Source organism: Lates calcarifer, linkage group LG8, assembly GCF_001640805.2.
Source record: "Lates calcarifer isolate ASB-BC8 linkage group LG8, TLL_Latcal_v3, whole genome shotgun sequence".
Lineage (NCBI taxonomy): Eukaryota > Metazoa > Chordata > Actinopteri > Centropomidae > Lates > Lates calcarifer.
In genome coordinates this window covers 23023455-23038477 of record NC_066840.1, presented here as the reverse complement: position 1 = coordinate 23038477, position 15023 = coordinate 23023455, and the positions used below count along the sequence as shown (strand labels likewise).

General features: G+C 38.6%; 1 protein-coding gene and 2 long non-coding RNA genes across 7 annotated transcripts in view; 1 reads left to right on the top strand and 2 right to left on the bottom strand.

Moving 5' to 3' along the window:
- The window catches only part of LOC127142731 (uncharacterized), an 8228-nt gene extending 7439 nt beyond the window's left edge, over positions 1-789 (top strand). For both annotated transcript variants that reach the window (XR_007813721.1, XR_007813720.1), the window contains one exon: positions 656-789. This is a non-coding gene — a long non-coding RNA (uncharacterized LOC127142731). The remainder of the gene's footprint in view (positions 1-655) is intronic.
- LOC127142732 (uncharacterized) lies at positions 414-7174 on the bottom strand. 4 transcript variants are annotated; one of them, XR_007813725.1, is made up of 4 exons: positions 6752-7174; positions 4843-5308; positions 2024-2455; positions 414-823 (listed from the first exon to the last, which is right to left on the bottom strand). It is a non-coding gene; the product is annotated as an uncharacterized LOC127142732 (long non-coding RNA). The 4 variants fall into 4 exon arrangements; XR_007813723.1 differs by lacking the exon at positions 6752-7174 and having other exon boundaries at positions 4843-5607; XR_007813722.1 differs by lacking the exons at positions 4843-5308; positions 6752-7174 and adding an exon at positions 3189-3376.
- Positions 7175-7445: 271 nt separating this feature from the next.
- LOC127142730 (testicular haploid expressed gene protein-like) lies at positions 7446-14986 on the bottom strand. The gene is made up of 8 exons (XM_051072563.1): positions 14652-14986; positions 14536-14566; positions 13432-13488; positions 12951-13085; positions 11040-11168; positions 9190-9331; positions 8550-8684; positions 7446-8064 (listed from the first exon to the last, which is right to left on the bottom strand). Exons 1-8 carry the CDS (start codon positions 14668-14670, stop codon positions 7945-7947), a joined length of 768 nt encoding a protein of 255 aa, XP_050928520.1. The 5' UTR covers positions 14671-14986; the 3' UTR covers positions 7446-7944.
- Positions 14987-15023: the final 37 nt, after the last annotated feature.

The following is a 15023-nucleotide window of genomic DNA, read 5'->3' as shown; positions in this document are numbered from 1 at the left end:
CCATACTGTCTCTCAAAAGTAAGAGGTTATCTGTAATATTAGGAATAACAAGAACAGGGGTAGTTTTATGTAGTAAAATACAATCGTTGGGTAGACAATTGACCTTTCTTTTTCTTCTTTAAAAAACTCTAACCCTAACCCTAACCTCAACCTCTGGCTAAAAATATTCACATTCATACAATAGTAAAGAGACTGGCAAAATATTCAGTGTTCAGAAATATTTATTTGAGTAAGAGTAGGACAATCCTTAAATAGTCCCACAACGGGGAAATTCAAAAATAGAAAAGGCATGATATAAACAAGACAAGACACAAAACAAGATAAAAATATATAAATGTTATAAACAATGAACAGTATAAACAGGACTATGTACACAGTAACAGTTTGGATCTGAGTACTGACATTGGACATGGTTTAAAAATATTGTTTTATTTAGCAAAATGACAAAAACAATTATCTAACCTGACCTACAAACACTGTTAGTGTGCGTGTCTGTGGAGAAAGGTAAGATGGCTGCTTTAAGATAGTTCCTTTGCGTTAAGCTGCATGTCACAGGCAATAAAGTGAAAAAATGTCATAGTATAGTAAGGTAAAGTCAAACTGAAAAGAATAAACTAACAATGATATTCTGGAAATGTTTTCATGTCTGTTTCAGATACACGGGGGAGAAGGAGAGAGGGAAAGGGAGTCAGTGCTCTGTGTTGCACAGATGATGTAAAGCTGTTTGTGAATTACCTGGAGGCCTCTGTCCTGCTTTCAGATAACTTCACTGTTGGAAGACTCTCTGTGATCGTGGACGATGTGGTGGACGAAGTGGTGACACCTGGAGGAAATCAAGGAGAAACATACAAAGGAAAATGATCAATACTCTACTACCTATTCCTCATCAACAGTTTAACCATGAAAACACAGAGAAATATTCAACATTACAGCTGAACCACAACATTTAACAAACATTAGAGGCTGCTTCAGAAAATCAACAGTTGACTGTCATCACCTCCTGAAGAACCAACAACAACAAATATTTGAGAAAAAGTCAAATGATTATTGATTGTGTGTCTATCAACTAATCACTGAAGCAATCATGTATGTTACTGTGAACTGCTCAACAACAATAAACACTATCAGTTGAATACAGGATTTTAACTTGTGTTGTTTCTTATACTTCAGTAAAAAGTCAGAGTTTCTTCCACCACACAGTCCCAGAATCATTATTTCACATTTCAACATCCTTCTTATTGACACATATTTAAAATGTCTCTGTTTTGTGTTGTTTTCATTTAACGAATAACAACCAAATTTACAAAGGTCTCACCAGCAGCTTATGTGAAAATAATAAGTGAAAAAAGTAAAGTGTAGAACTGCTCGTTATAAACTGTGAAGATATTTTTAAAATCACCCCCTGACCAACAGTTAAAGTTAACACACTTATGAACGACTCACTCCAATATTTTATTGTAGAATTGATAGATGTGTATGGTATAGTCTAGTGTGTCTAGCACATACACACAATTAAGAATTTCTGATCATGTAGGATCAAACTGAAATTTTCAGTCCTATTTTAATTGATCCTTAACAATAACATTTGACATTTTATGCCTTACTGTACTATGATATCTTTGAGATTTTTGACGTCTTACTAAAACAAGACATTTTTACTGCTATTTTGGATTACTATTACTTCTGCATTGCTTTTATATTACTGATTACTTTTACTGTTACCTCGAGTATTACTGTTACCATTACATAATACTTTTCTAATTACATGTTACTTCTATATTTACAGATAACTTTTACTGTTGCAAACTATCTAGTAACAGATTACTTTGACTATTACATCTTAGTTCTGATATTGCTAATTAGTTTAACATTACTTCTATTGATACAGATTACTAAACATTATTTTTTATATAGCAGATTACTTCTATTATAACACTTTTCTGATAAACTGAATACTGAACATAAACAGTTTAATGTCAGTGCTCTGTGTTGGACAGTTGATGTAAAGCGGTTTGTTAATTACCTGGAGGCCTCTGTCCTGGTCTCGAAGAACTTCTTCACTGTATGAAGACTCTGATCGTGGACTACGTCTCTGTGATCGCGGACAATGTCTCTGAGATTATGGACAAAGTCTCTGTGATCATGGACAGTGTCTTTGTGATCGTGGACGATGTCTCTGAGATCCTAGACGCTGTCTCTTTGACCATTGACAATGTCTCCATGATCGCGGGCAGTGCCGTCAAATCGGTGACCCCCGTCTCCGCCGATTCTATCGCAAGGTCTCTACGAAGCATGGGACAATGTCTCTGATCATGGACAACGTCTCTCTCGTCTTTGACAAGGTCTCTGCGATCATAGACGACGTCTCTGATCGTGGACGATGTCTCCCTCATCCTCAACAATGTCTCTCCGATCATGGACCATGTCTCTGCGATCATGGACGAAGTGGTGACACCTGGAGGAAATCAAGGAGAAACATACAAAGGAAAATGATCAAATACTCTACTACCTATTTCTCATCAACACTAACCATGAAAACACAGAGAAATACATAAATAAGTGTAGAACTGATTGTTAAAGATATTTTTAAAATCACCCTTTGACCAGCAGTTAAAGTTAACACACTAATGAACAACTCACTCCAATATTTTATTTGTAGACTTGATATTGTTTTGTACAGTGTAGTCTAGTGTGTCTAGCACATACACAGCACAACACAACATAATTAAGAATTTCTGATCATGTACAATCAAACTGAAGTTAAGATATTTTTCAATCCCCTTTTGACTGATCCTTAACAATAACATTTGACATTTTCACTCTGTTGTGGATTACTATTACTTCTGCATTGCTTCTATATCACAGATTACTTTTACTGTTACTTCTAATATTGGATTACTTTTACCATTACATATTACTTTTCTAATTACATGTTACTTCTATATTTACAGATTACTTTTACTGTTGCAAACTATCTAGTAACAGATTACTTTGACTATTACATCTTAGTTCTGATATTGCTCATTCCTTTTACATTACTTCTATTGATACAGATTACTAAACATTATTTTTTATATAGCAGATTACTTCTATTATAACACTTTTCTGATAATCTGAATACTGAACATAAACAGTTTAATGTCAGTGCTCTGTGTTGGACAGTTGATGTAAAGCTGTTTGTTAATTACCTGGAGGCCTCTGTCCTGGTCTTGAAGAACTTCTTCACTGCATGAAGACTCTGATCGTGGACTACGTCTCTGTGATCGCGGACAATGTCTCTGAGATTATGGACAAAGTCTCTGTGATCATGGACAATGTCTTTGTGATCGTGGACGATGTCTCTGAGATCATAGACGCTGTCTCTGTGACCATTGACAATGTCTTCATGATCGCGGGCAGTGCCGTCAAATCGGTGACCCCTGTCTCCGCCGATTCTATCGCAAGGTCTCTACGAAGCATGGGACAATGTCTCTGATCATGGACAACGTCTCTCTCGTCTTTGACAAGGTCTCTGCGATCATAGACGACGTCTCTGATCGTGGACGATGTCTCCCTCATCCTCAACAATGTCTCTCCGATCATGGACCATGTCTCTGTGATTCCTGGATGACGTCTCTGTGATCGAGGACGATGTGGTGGACGAAGTGGTGACACCTGGAGGAAATCAAGGAGAAACATACAAAGGAAAATGATCAATACTCTACTACCTATTCCTCATCAACAGTTTAACCATGAACACACTGAGAAATATTCAACATTACAGCTGAACCACAACATTTAACAAACATTAGAGGCTGTTTCAGAAAATCAACAGTTGACTGTCATCACCTCCTGAAGAACCAACAACAACAAATATTTGAGAAAAAGTCAAATGATTATTGATTGTGTGTCTATCAACTAATCACTGAAGCAATCATGTATGTTACTGTGAACTGCTCAACAACAATAAACACTATCAGTTGAATACAGGATTTTAACTTGTGTTGTTTCTTATACTTCAGTAAAAAGTCAGAGTTTCTTCCACCACACAGTCACAGAATCATTATTTCACATTTCAACCTCCTTCTTATTGACACATATTTAAAATGTCTCTGTTTTGTGTTGTTTTCATTTAACGAATAACAACCAAATTTACAAAGGTCTCACCAGCAGCTTATGTGAAAATAATAAGTGAAAAAAGTAAAGTGTAGAACTGCTCGTTATAAACTGTGAAGATATTTTTAAAATCACCCCCTGACCAACAGTTAAAGTTAACACACTTATGAACGACTCACTCCAATATTTTATTGTAGAATTGATAGATGTGTATGGTATAGTCTAGTGTGTCTAGCACATACACACAATTAAGAATTTCTGATCATGTAGGATCAAACTGAAATTTTCAGTCCTATTTTAATTGATCCTTAACAATAACATTTGACATTTTATGCCTTACTGTACTATGATATCTTTGAGATTTTTGACGTCTTACTAAAACAAGACATTTTTACTGCTATTTTGGATTACTATTACTTCTGCATTGCTTTTATATTACTGATTACTTTTACTGTTACCTCGAGTATTACTGTTACCATTACATAATACTTTTCTAATTACATGTTACTTCTATATTTACAGATAACTTTTACTGTTGCAAACTATCTAGTAACAGATTACATCTTACTTATGATATTGCTAATTAGTTTAACATTACTTCTATTGATACAGATTACTAAACATTATTTTTTATATAGCAGATTACTTCTATTATAACACTTTTCTGATAATCTGAATACTGAACATAAACAGTTTAATGTCAGTGCTCTGTGTTGGACAGTTGATGAAAAGCGGTTTGTTAATTACCTGGAGGCCTCTGTCCTGGTCTTGAAGAACTTCTTCACTGCATGAAGACTCTGATCGTGGACTACGTCTCTGTGATCGCGGACAATGTCTCTGAGATTATGGACAAAGTCTCTGTGATCATGGACAATGTCTTTGTGATCGTGGACGATGTCTCTGAGATCATAGACGCTGTCTCTGTGACCATTGACAATGTCTTCATGATCGCGGGCAGTGCCGTCAAATCGGTGACCCCCGTCTCCGCCGATTCTATCGCAAGGTCTCTACGAAGCATGGGACAATGTCTCTGATCATGGACAACGTCTCTCTCGTCTTTGACAAGGTCTCTGCGATCATAGACGACGTCTCTGATCGTGGACGATGTCTCCCTCATCCTCAACAATGTCTCTCCGATCATGGACCATGTCTCTGTGATTCCTGGATGACGTCTCTGTGATCGAGGACGATGTGGTGGACGAAGTGGTGACACCTGGAGGAAATCAAGGAGAAACATACAAAGGAAAATGATCAATACTCTACTACCTATTCCTCATCAACAGTTTAACCATGAACACACTGAGAAATATTCAACATTACAGCTGAACCACAACATTTAACAAACATTAGAGGCTGCTTCAGAAAATCAACAGTTGACTGTCATCACCTCCTGAAGAACCAACAACAACAAATATTTGAGAAAAAGTCAAATGATTATTGATTGTGTGTCTATCAACTAATCACTGAAGCAATCATGTATGTTACTGTGAACTGCTCAACAACAATAAACACTATCAGTTAAGTCAGTTTTTGAATGGAGGATTTTAACTTGTGTTGTTTGTTATACTTCAGTAAAAAGTCAGAGTGTTTCTTCCACCACACAGTCACAGAATCATTATTTCACATTTCAACCTCCTTCTTATTGACACATATTTAAAATGTCTCTGTTTTGTGTTGTTTTCATTTAATGAATAACAATCAAATTTACACAGGTCTCAACAGTTGCTTATGTGAAACTTTTAAGTAAAGTGTAGAACTGGTTGTTAAACACTGTAAAGATATTTTTTCACCCTCTGACCAACAGTTATAATGAACACACTTATGAACAACTGTCTCCAATATTTTATTTGTAGGTTTGATATTGTTTTGTACGGTTTAGTCTGATGTGTTTGATATTGTTTGGTGAGAAGGTGAGGAGAGCTACAGTCAATTTGTCCACAGACAAAACACTGACAACTATTTACTGATAGTTACCTCTTTAAATATACCATGAATGCAAAATATTTGGAGGCAGAAAGAGAGAAGCGTGAGAATTAGAGAGAAAGAGACAGTGAAAGAGACATTTAACAACGTTAAATGACCTGGAATAGACACAAAACTACAAAGACACAACCACAAAGTGGTTGATGATGCAACCCCACCACAAATAGACACACAATGATCACATCGACTTGTTAATCCGTCATAAACTGACTTAAAATGACCAAGATGGCGCACAAACTTACAAAGAAGCAGTAAACCGCCTGTAAAGTAACTGTAAATACATGCAAATGGAGTTGTAAACAGACAAACTGACTACTAAACAGTTACAACCCTCCACAACTCATGGCAGGAACTCTTTAGTCACAGAAACACAAACACACTTTAAACCACGCAAATAAAAAGGAGGGAAAACCCCCAGATAGGTCATATGAAGATAAGGCTAATGCTAACGTTCGACGCTAATGCTAACGCTCGCTACTCATGCTAATACTAACACCCAGGTTTAAAACAGCCAGACAGAGACGCAAAATGATATAAAATGACCACAAACCGATGAAAACGACTTACCCACGCGATTTAGATGACTGGAAATGGATATAATTACAAGGCAATGCTAATGCTAACGCTCTCTGATAACACTAATGCTAACGCTAGCCACTAACTGTTTGCTTACCTTCGCCCCGTTCAGCGTCCAATCTCACTCGTTTTCGACAAAAACCATCAGCTCCAGGGTTTGTTTTAGCATCTAGACCTCTTTGTTAACGCCAAAAAGCAGCTCCAGAGTTTGTTTTAGGGCCCAGACCTCTTCATTAACGACCAAAAAGCAGCTCCAGGATTTGTTTCAGTACCCAGACCTCCCCGGTAACGGTGTTCTCTCACAGTACTAGCAAACAGAGGCAACTATCGAAACTTGGTTTAAATGTGTTTTCCGGCGTCGTTTCTCCGCCCCCTCTTCGCTCCCCCCCCAGAAGCTCACGGCCAATGGCGAGGTACGTTGCAGCCAATGACGACATACGCACGCTGAATGGTTGGTTGGCTGCTCCGCCTCTTGCGCCTCTGATTGGTCCAATCAGCGGAAGTTGTTCTCTCAAAATAATAACAGCAGCTTTGACCGTGTTAAGGAAGCTTCTCCGACACTAATCAAGGTGAATTAAATTACTATTTTCTCCGCTCCATGTTCTTGCGAAAATCATCATTGAATTATTAAACTGTTTGGGTTTACAGGTGACAATTTGTAACTCATTAAAGATTATAAAATGTAACACCACCTTCACGTAAGGTAGAGAGGACAAGGTACAAGAAAATAGGTGCCGTGTAAAAGATTTACATTATTATTATTTTAAAAAGTAAACTTTAACACACACTCCTGTTGTTCAGACTGTATTGTTTATTTATCTTAAATGTTCTTCAGGTTGTTCTTAAATCAATAACATAGACATTTGAACCTGTATTATTTGTCTTAAAATTAATATAAAAAAAAAGTCCGTGTTTATTCAGTGCATTAAAACATGGTGTTTTATAGCAAGACTGCCCAGGAGGAAATGATCAAATCACAAGGTTTAGAAAAATATCTCTGTTGTCCTTTTTAGTAGCAGTTAATTAGTTGATGCAGTTCAGAGTAAACATCCACAAATAAACAATAATAAACTACAATCTATTCATTTCACTGTTTAGGTAGAAAAATAAGAGATTTTTGCAGCTTTCACAAAAACAGTAGCAAACTGTAAATTTCAGCAACAGCAAGAAACCGTTAATTTTACAGTAACATAATGAAAACAGAAAAATCTATTTAACAGTGTATGTTTCCTGTTAAATATTCCCCTGAACACACACCAGCACTGATTTTGTAGTGATGCCGAGGGTAGCTCAGGTTTTCCGGCTCCACTCTGGTTCTCGTGGAGGGATGTAGTCCTCGGAAAGCTGCTTCGGTGTCGCCAGCGTTTCAACTCGAGTAGTTGCCACGGCTTTCCTCGCTGCACTTGAAATCTGTTTTTACAAATAATGATATTAGAAGCTTCTTGACAGATGTGTGGCACATAATGTAAAATATAATGACAGTGACCTCAGCAAGAAGAAAGTGTTGAAGGCATTTAAGGAGAAAATGCCAGAGAAAACTCAGAAAGTAATGACCCAAAACTCATGTCTTAAAAGCTCTTAATTATACTAAATAAGAACCAGACGACAGATCATAAAGACGTTTGGCCAATAAACATCTGGAAACTGTACACAAGCAGAGAGTGCATCAAATAGTAATTTGGCTGATGACAATGATTGGAAAGTTCCATAATTTATTCAAAGAACTTTTCATCTTGTTGAACTTCACAATTTATGACAGAAATTTGGTTCAAACGGCTGGAAAATATCTGTTTTCTGCTTTTATGTTTGTTACAGCTGAGACAGTTTTAGAGGACTGTTATCCTAAAGTAACAGCGTGATATTAATGAATTTTGAGTTTTCTGAGATGCTCTTACAGTCCAGATTGATTCCTCCGGACGTCCGAGCTCGTAGCAGATGTTGCTCTCCTTCAGTCTGGGCAGAGACAGCTGGACCAGTCGCTGAGAGAGTCGAGCTCTTCTGGACGCAAAGGACACGATGGAGGCGACGCTCTGTGGATCAAACGGAGGAAAGATGTTCAGAGAGTTACAGGTCTGAAGACGGTAAATCAGACTTTTAAACATCAGGTATTAAAACATGGCTGGGAGAGAGAAGGAGATGGAGAGATGGATAGAGGGAGAGAGAGAGAAAGGGAGAGAGAGAGGTGAAGAGGGAGGGAGAGAAAAAGAGAGTGAGAGAGAAGGGAAGAGAGGGAGGGAGTGAGGGAGAGGGGGGCAAAAAGGAGGGAGAAACATAGGGAGAGAAGGAGGGACAGAGGGAGAGAGGGGGAGAAAGAGAGAAAGGAAGAGGGAGGGAGAGGAAAAGTGAGGGAAAGGAAGAGAGATGGAGAGAAAGAAAGAGAATGAGTGAGGGGGAAGAGTGGAGGGAGAGAAGGAGGGACAGAGGGATGGAGAGAGAGAGGGAGAACTGGAAGGAGAGACAAAGAGGGGGAGAAAGAGAGACAGACAGAGAGGGGGGAGGAGAGAGAGAGAGAGAGACGGAGGGGGACAGACTCACCTGTCTGTCGCTCCTGAAGTCTGGATGGTTCAGTTTGGGGTTGGAGAGCTGCAGCAGTCGAGGTGTGATCACAGCAGCTTTCACTCTGGGGTCGATGTGCCAGATCGGACAGTTGTTCTCACACTGAGGAGTGTGAGGAGGCCTGTGGGGAAGTAACGAGAAAAAAACAAATATTCTCTGAGAAAAAACTCACAAATTCATGAGAAAAAGGTTGGTGCTTTTATTTTTAAAGGGCATCTCTAATCTGTTTAATTCTAGAAGGGGAGGTATTTTTATCTGCCATGTGTTTTGTCTGGTTTATTTATTTATTTCCCTTTTTTTTGTGTGTGTGTTGTTTCTTTGGAGGAACAAGATGAGAGGTTTAAGTTTCATCTGCTGGCGATTATTATTATTTTGTGGAGCATTAAAATAGAAATCAGTGTAACGTCTACTATTTAAATTACAAAAGCAAACATTTCATTTTGTGTACAGAATATAAACCCCGGCGGGATGAATCTCTGCCCGTGTGCCCAACAACAACACCAACAACATGTTCTGCGGCTGCTGCGTTCAGGGGTTTATAAAAAGACTTCCGCGGCTGTCTGCGAACGTCCCAGGGGTCCTGAACTTTGGACAATCAGCTCCATTGTCTCAGCTCCTCACTCTCCCACAGTCTGACACTGAAATAACAGATGTCCAAACGCTGGCTTCCTCGCACACACACAGCGGAGACGTTAGTGTTGGACACGAGCCTCTGTTTGGCCTTCTCATATTTTACTTTATGATATGTTTTTATTCTGCAGCGATTAAATCCTAGACTCTGGTTTGTGCGTGGACCCCCTGAGGCAGAATAAGAGGCTTTGGAGTCACAAATCTGCCAAAACACCGGTAACATGGAGGTCTGCTGGAGAGCTGGATAATCTCTAAAACAGATACCTCAAACGGTTTGTAATGGAGCTGCTGTAAATACTGTCCACATTTCTTATCAGCAAAACAGAAGTTTGATGTGGTAAATGTGTTTCCAAGCTGCTGCCGTCAGTGGAGAAAAGATAATAATCAAAATGCAGTGATGAAAATATAAATTCTAACTGTGGTTTGTACTTGGCAAAGTTACATTTAAAGCTTGAACCAATGTTAAACCAATGATTTTTCCTTTTTTTGATCAGTGTTATTATTGTTTATTATATAAAATGTCAAATTAATCTGATGTCTCAGGGCCAAAGGTGAGTCTGAATATTTTCTGCTGTCCGATCAGTGTTTCAAACCCTCAAAGATGCTTAATTTATAATTATAATTTAATAAAAGTGATAATAATAAGCAAATTCTTACATTTGAGATGCAGAATCTTTACGTTCTTTACTATAAAAATGCAAAAAATGTAAATGTTAAAGTAAAATAATTCATTTTCTAACTGTTATTACTGATATTAAAGATAAATAAGATCCTAATATATCATTTGTATCTGTTTTTTTTTAAATAAACCTATAACATAAATATTTTTGTTAACGTTGGAGAACTGTTACAAATGCACACTAGATTATTTCAGTTTATTAGGAACACCTAGTTAAAACTAATGCTATGTTATTATTTTGTCCAACATATTCAAATCAATAGGAAGGTAGGATAAAGTGAATCAACACCTTTTTAACTTTTTAGTTTTAATAAAAACTGGACATTATACATTTATTATGTAGCTAAGTTAGGCTAACTGAGCGTATGTAGCCTGCAGTTCATTTTACAATATAAAAATAACCTTGTCAGTGCCCTCTAGTGGACAAATAATGACAAGGCTGCCTCAGGAGTGTGTATCATCATAACACACTCGTTTGATTTGGGTTTGTTTAGTTCAGTGTCAGTTTGTCGTCTTTTACCGTACTTCCTGGGAGCTGCAGCTCCTGGTTTTGGGTGTCGACAGACGGATGATGTTTTCGTACTGGGACGTCTTGGAGGAAGGACGCCGGGTCTTCCTGAAGAAGCTCGCCTCCTCCTCCTCCTTCTTCCTGCAGGAAAATGGAAGCTATTATCACATCCATTATACTGTGTGTGTTGTGTGTAATGGAGGCTGGGACAAAACAATGTCTGTAGAAATAAGGAAGAGGGTTGGAGGACAGAACAATGGATGAGTGTCAGTGCTCAGCTGATGACGGAGGAATGAATGGAAAATCATCTGCGCACGCAAAAACATTTAAACTTTGTTAAGCACGTAACTGAGACTGACTCATCGCTGCAAAAACACACACACACTACATTGTGGTTTATTTTGGCTCAGTCCCACACACACTCCTGCCCTGTTGCCACAAATACTCACCGGCACAGCAAACATGGATTAATCCGCCGCTGAAAATAGTCCCCAGTAAATGCACTACACTTCCTCCTTTTTGAGGAACGTTTGTGAGCGTGTGTGAGGAAATACGGTCACAATCTCCCCTTGTGGTGTTGAATAATGGTCAGAAAAGTTGCACCGTGAAGTTGACCTTTGACCTCTGACCACCAAATTCTAATCAGTTCATCCTTGAATTCAAGTGAACTTTTGTGCCAAATCTGGAAAAATTCCCTCAAAGCGTTCCTGAGATATCGCTCTTTGTGGCTGCCTGATTGATTTAAGAATATAATGTAATTTGGTTATTTTAATGTCTTTATATTTCATAAATATTGCCTTTTTCTGACTGTATCTTGCTGAAATTAACTACTTATTTACTGGTAAAGAATGATTATTTTGCACAATCAATTCGTTTGTTTTATTCTTTTAACTGATCAATCACCACCCAAAGATGTAAAATGATATAAAACAGAAACAGAACAACTTCACGTTTGAGAAGCTTAAATAAATAAATGACATTAACAGCTGATCAATTATCTAAATTCTTGATTATTTTCTGTCGATTTAAGTTGCTCAACACAAAATATTTTTGATTAATCGTCAAAGAAAAGCAGCAGACATTCAGCAGTCCCAGCTGCACAATCATGAGCGTTCTTCTCTGTTTTTATATCATTTAATATTGAATGTTTTCTGTTCGAGCTGCTCAGACAAAGCAGACACTGTGAAGCATTTACATCATAAAACTATAACAGAATAATGAGCAGATTAAAGCGATGATGAAAATAATCCTTATTTACCAGCTGTCACCCATATACAGATATAATACTGTGATATTCCAGAGCAGGAGACGGAGCAGACGATGTTTTGCTGAATAATTAGATTAGAAATTAACAAAATGGACGAGACGTATCGACTGCAGACTGATGTGACTGGATGTGGAGCAGCTGTGTAATTATCAGACACAACAGAGCTGCAGAAACATTTATCACAGACTTTAGTTTTAAACAAATCAGAGCAGAAAACATATTCTGTTTAAGTTCAGCGTCTCCTCTGTGACTCTCTACATGAAACATCCTGATCACTGTCACCATCAGTTCCAGTCATTTCTCTTCTTGCTTCCTCCTGCGTGGGCTCCTGATTGAATTACTCTGCATGCTACTGCGCTTTTAATCTGACAGCTGAGTCAGGAAGCAACAACAATGTATATCAAAATAAAAGCCTCAGGGAGCGAGGAAGGGTTGGAGGATGGATGGAGGGTGTAACTACCACATCTTCTCCTGCTAATTGCTCTCAGGGGGTGATCTCCTCTCGTCTGGCATCAGTCCTGAACATCACTTTACACGTTCCCTTCAGCTTCAGGAAACATTTCCACAAATATATCGATGCAGCAGCAGAAAAAGCCTGTGTACGCTCAGCCCTGCCTCCTCCTCTCTGCTCATCAATAATGACGGGCTACAGTTACCTCCGGTGGTCCTCCCTTGCTGAGAAGTCTCCTTTGTGCTTGGCCAGGTATTGGATTCTTGCGCTTGGACCGGCTCCGAGCGTCGAGGCGGAGAGAGGCCATATCGGCTCCTGGTTGCCCCAGCTCAGCTTCTCACTGATCAATGACAAAACAAAGTTTCCAGATAATCAGCGATGCAGGAGCTGAATAAACATTTTTCCAAATGAAACAAAGATACTCTAAATCAAACGCAATCTCTGCTCATTCCTCGTGCCAGACGTCTGTCTTTAATTATGTTGTTTTTTTAGAGAAAAACCACAAAGGCTCCTGGATTCTTGGAGTGGATTTCACACTGGATCAATGAACAAACATACGATCTGATGTGATGTAACAGCTAAAACAGAACACTGTAGTGAACAGAGGCCGCCGTGACTCTTCTCACGGAGTCAGAGAAGTGTTTGTTTTTACATGAGAGAGACGTTTGTGTGACTCGGCTTCTCACCAAGGAGTCGTAGCCCAAACTGTTTTTGAGGTTTTGTGCTGAGCCAGCTCCAAGATCCTGCACACACACACACACACACACACACACACACAAAAAAAAACAAATCAGCATTAAATATGAGTGTGTTTTAGGCGCTCTGAGTCCAGAGGAGGAGGACGAAGGATGGCTTCCTGTTTCTGTCGAGGGGGTTTCTACTTTCTGGCACAGCCTCCAGATCTTTCTCTTAAGTTTAAACATTTGGTTTTGAGTTTTAAAACCTCACAGCGACCACTAATCAAAATTAAAACACACGACTGTCTGAGTTTATCTGTGAGTCATTAACAGTGGTTTTCTCATTTTGCAGCAGCTCTGCCTCAAAGAGAACATTTTACAGTTTTAAGGTTCAACTTTTCCTTTAACATCACTCAACAAATTTGAGTGGACAGTTTTTCTGTTCTGTTTGATGCAGATGCATAAATACAGAAGCAGGCCCAGAACTAAAGATGTACCTATGACTGGTTTCAGTTTATTTTCACATGTATTTTCTTCAATTATCATTATCTTACTTAAAACAATGTTTAACTCCATATCAATCATCAACGTACTGAACATCTTTTCTTCTTTGTTCCCAGAATTTCTAAAGAAAGTAGTTGACATGAGTTTAAATTTGTGTTTTACCTGTGAGCTCCTAATATCCTAATAACACTATCTATAATATATAAGACAATTCCTGGGTCTGCTGGATGTCAACACTTGCCTATAAGGGCGAATACAGTAGAATAAAATGAAAATAAAATGAGATTTTATTGATTTCCAGGGCAGATAAGTTACTGTAGCTCAGGCGAGGTAAGAGAAAGACGTAGATAAGCAACTATTTGAATAAAATAAATAACAAAAAGTAAGGAAATAAATAGCTGACAGACCAGAGGTGGAGGTGTTTAACACTACTCATCATATAAATGTGGATTCTGCTGCTATAGTTGTTTCAAACAAATAAATAAACAACTTATGAACACATACATCTACAGAAATACACAAACAGCTATGAAGTATCTATTAGAAATGTAAAGTAGTTGTTGTTGGCTGCATCTGAAAAAGTAAGATGTTACAATGATGTTACGTCACCTGTGTGATGGACCAAATCTGGACTGGACACCTGCAAGAATCAACAACAGAAGAAAGTAAAATATTAGGCGACAAACATCTGTAAACTCTGGCTAGACCAGGTAAGAAAAGTTCACCTTGTTTGTCAGAAAACATCTCAGCTCTGACGGCTGGATGTCGTCGACCCGCTGCTCGCTGATGGTGTCACACTGATCTCCTGCTGTCGCTATGGAGCCCGGAGTCCTTGGCAACCAGCTCCACAACTGAGGACTTCCTTGAAACCGGAGTCTGCCTGGTTTGAACCGTCCATCTTGGCTGTCTCCGGGACTCTGGGGCAGGACGTTAAGAGGAAAGTGGATACGTTGAGAGGTCAGCGGGCGAGGGCGGCGGCTGGTTTTCTACGTTTTTGATCAGATTCCAGGTAGAAATGTGTCAGGATAAAGTTTTTATACAAGGAGACACCGTCCTGCATGTGGACGTGTTCACTACCTAAAATTACAACAAAAACA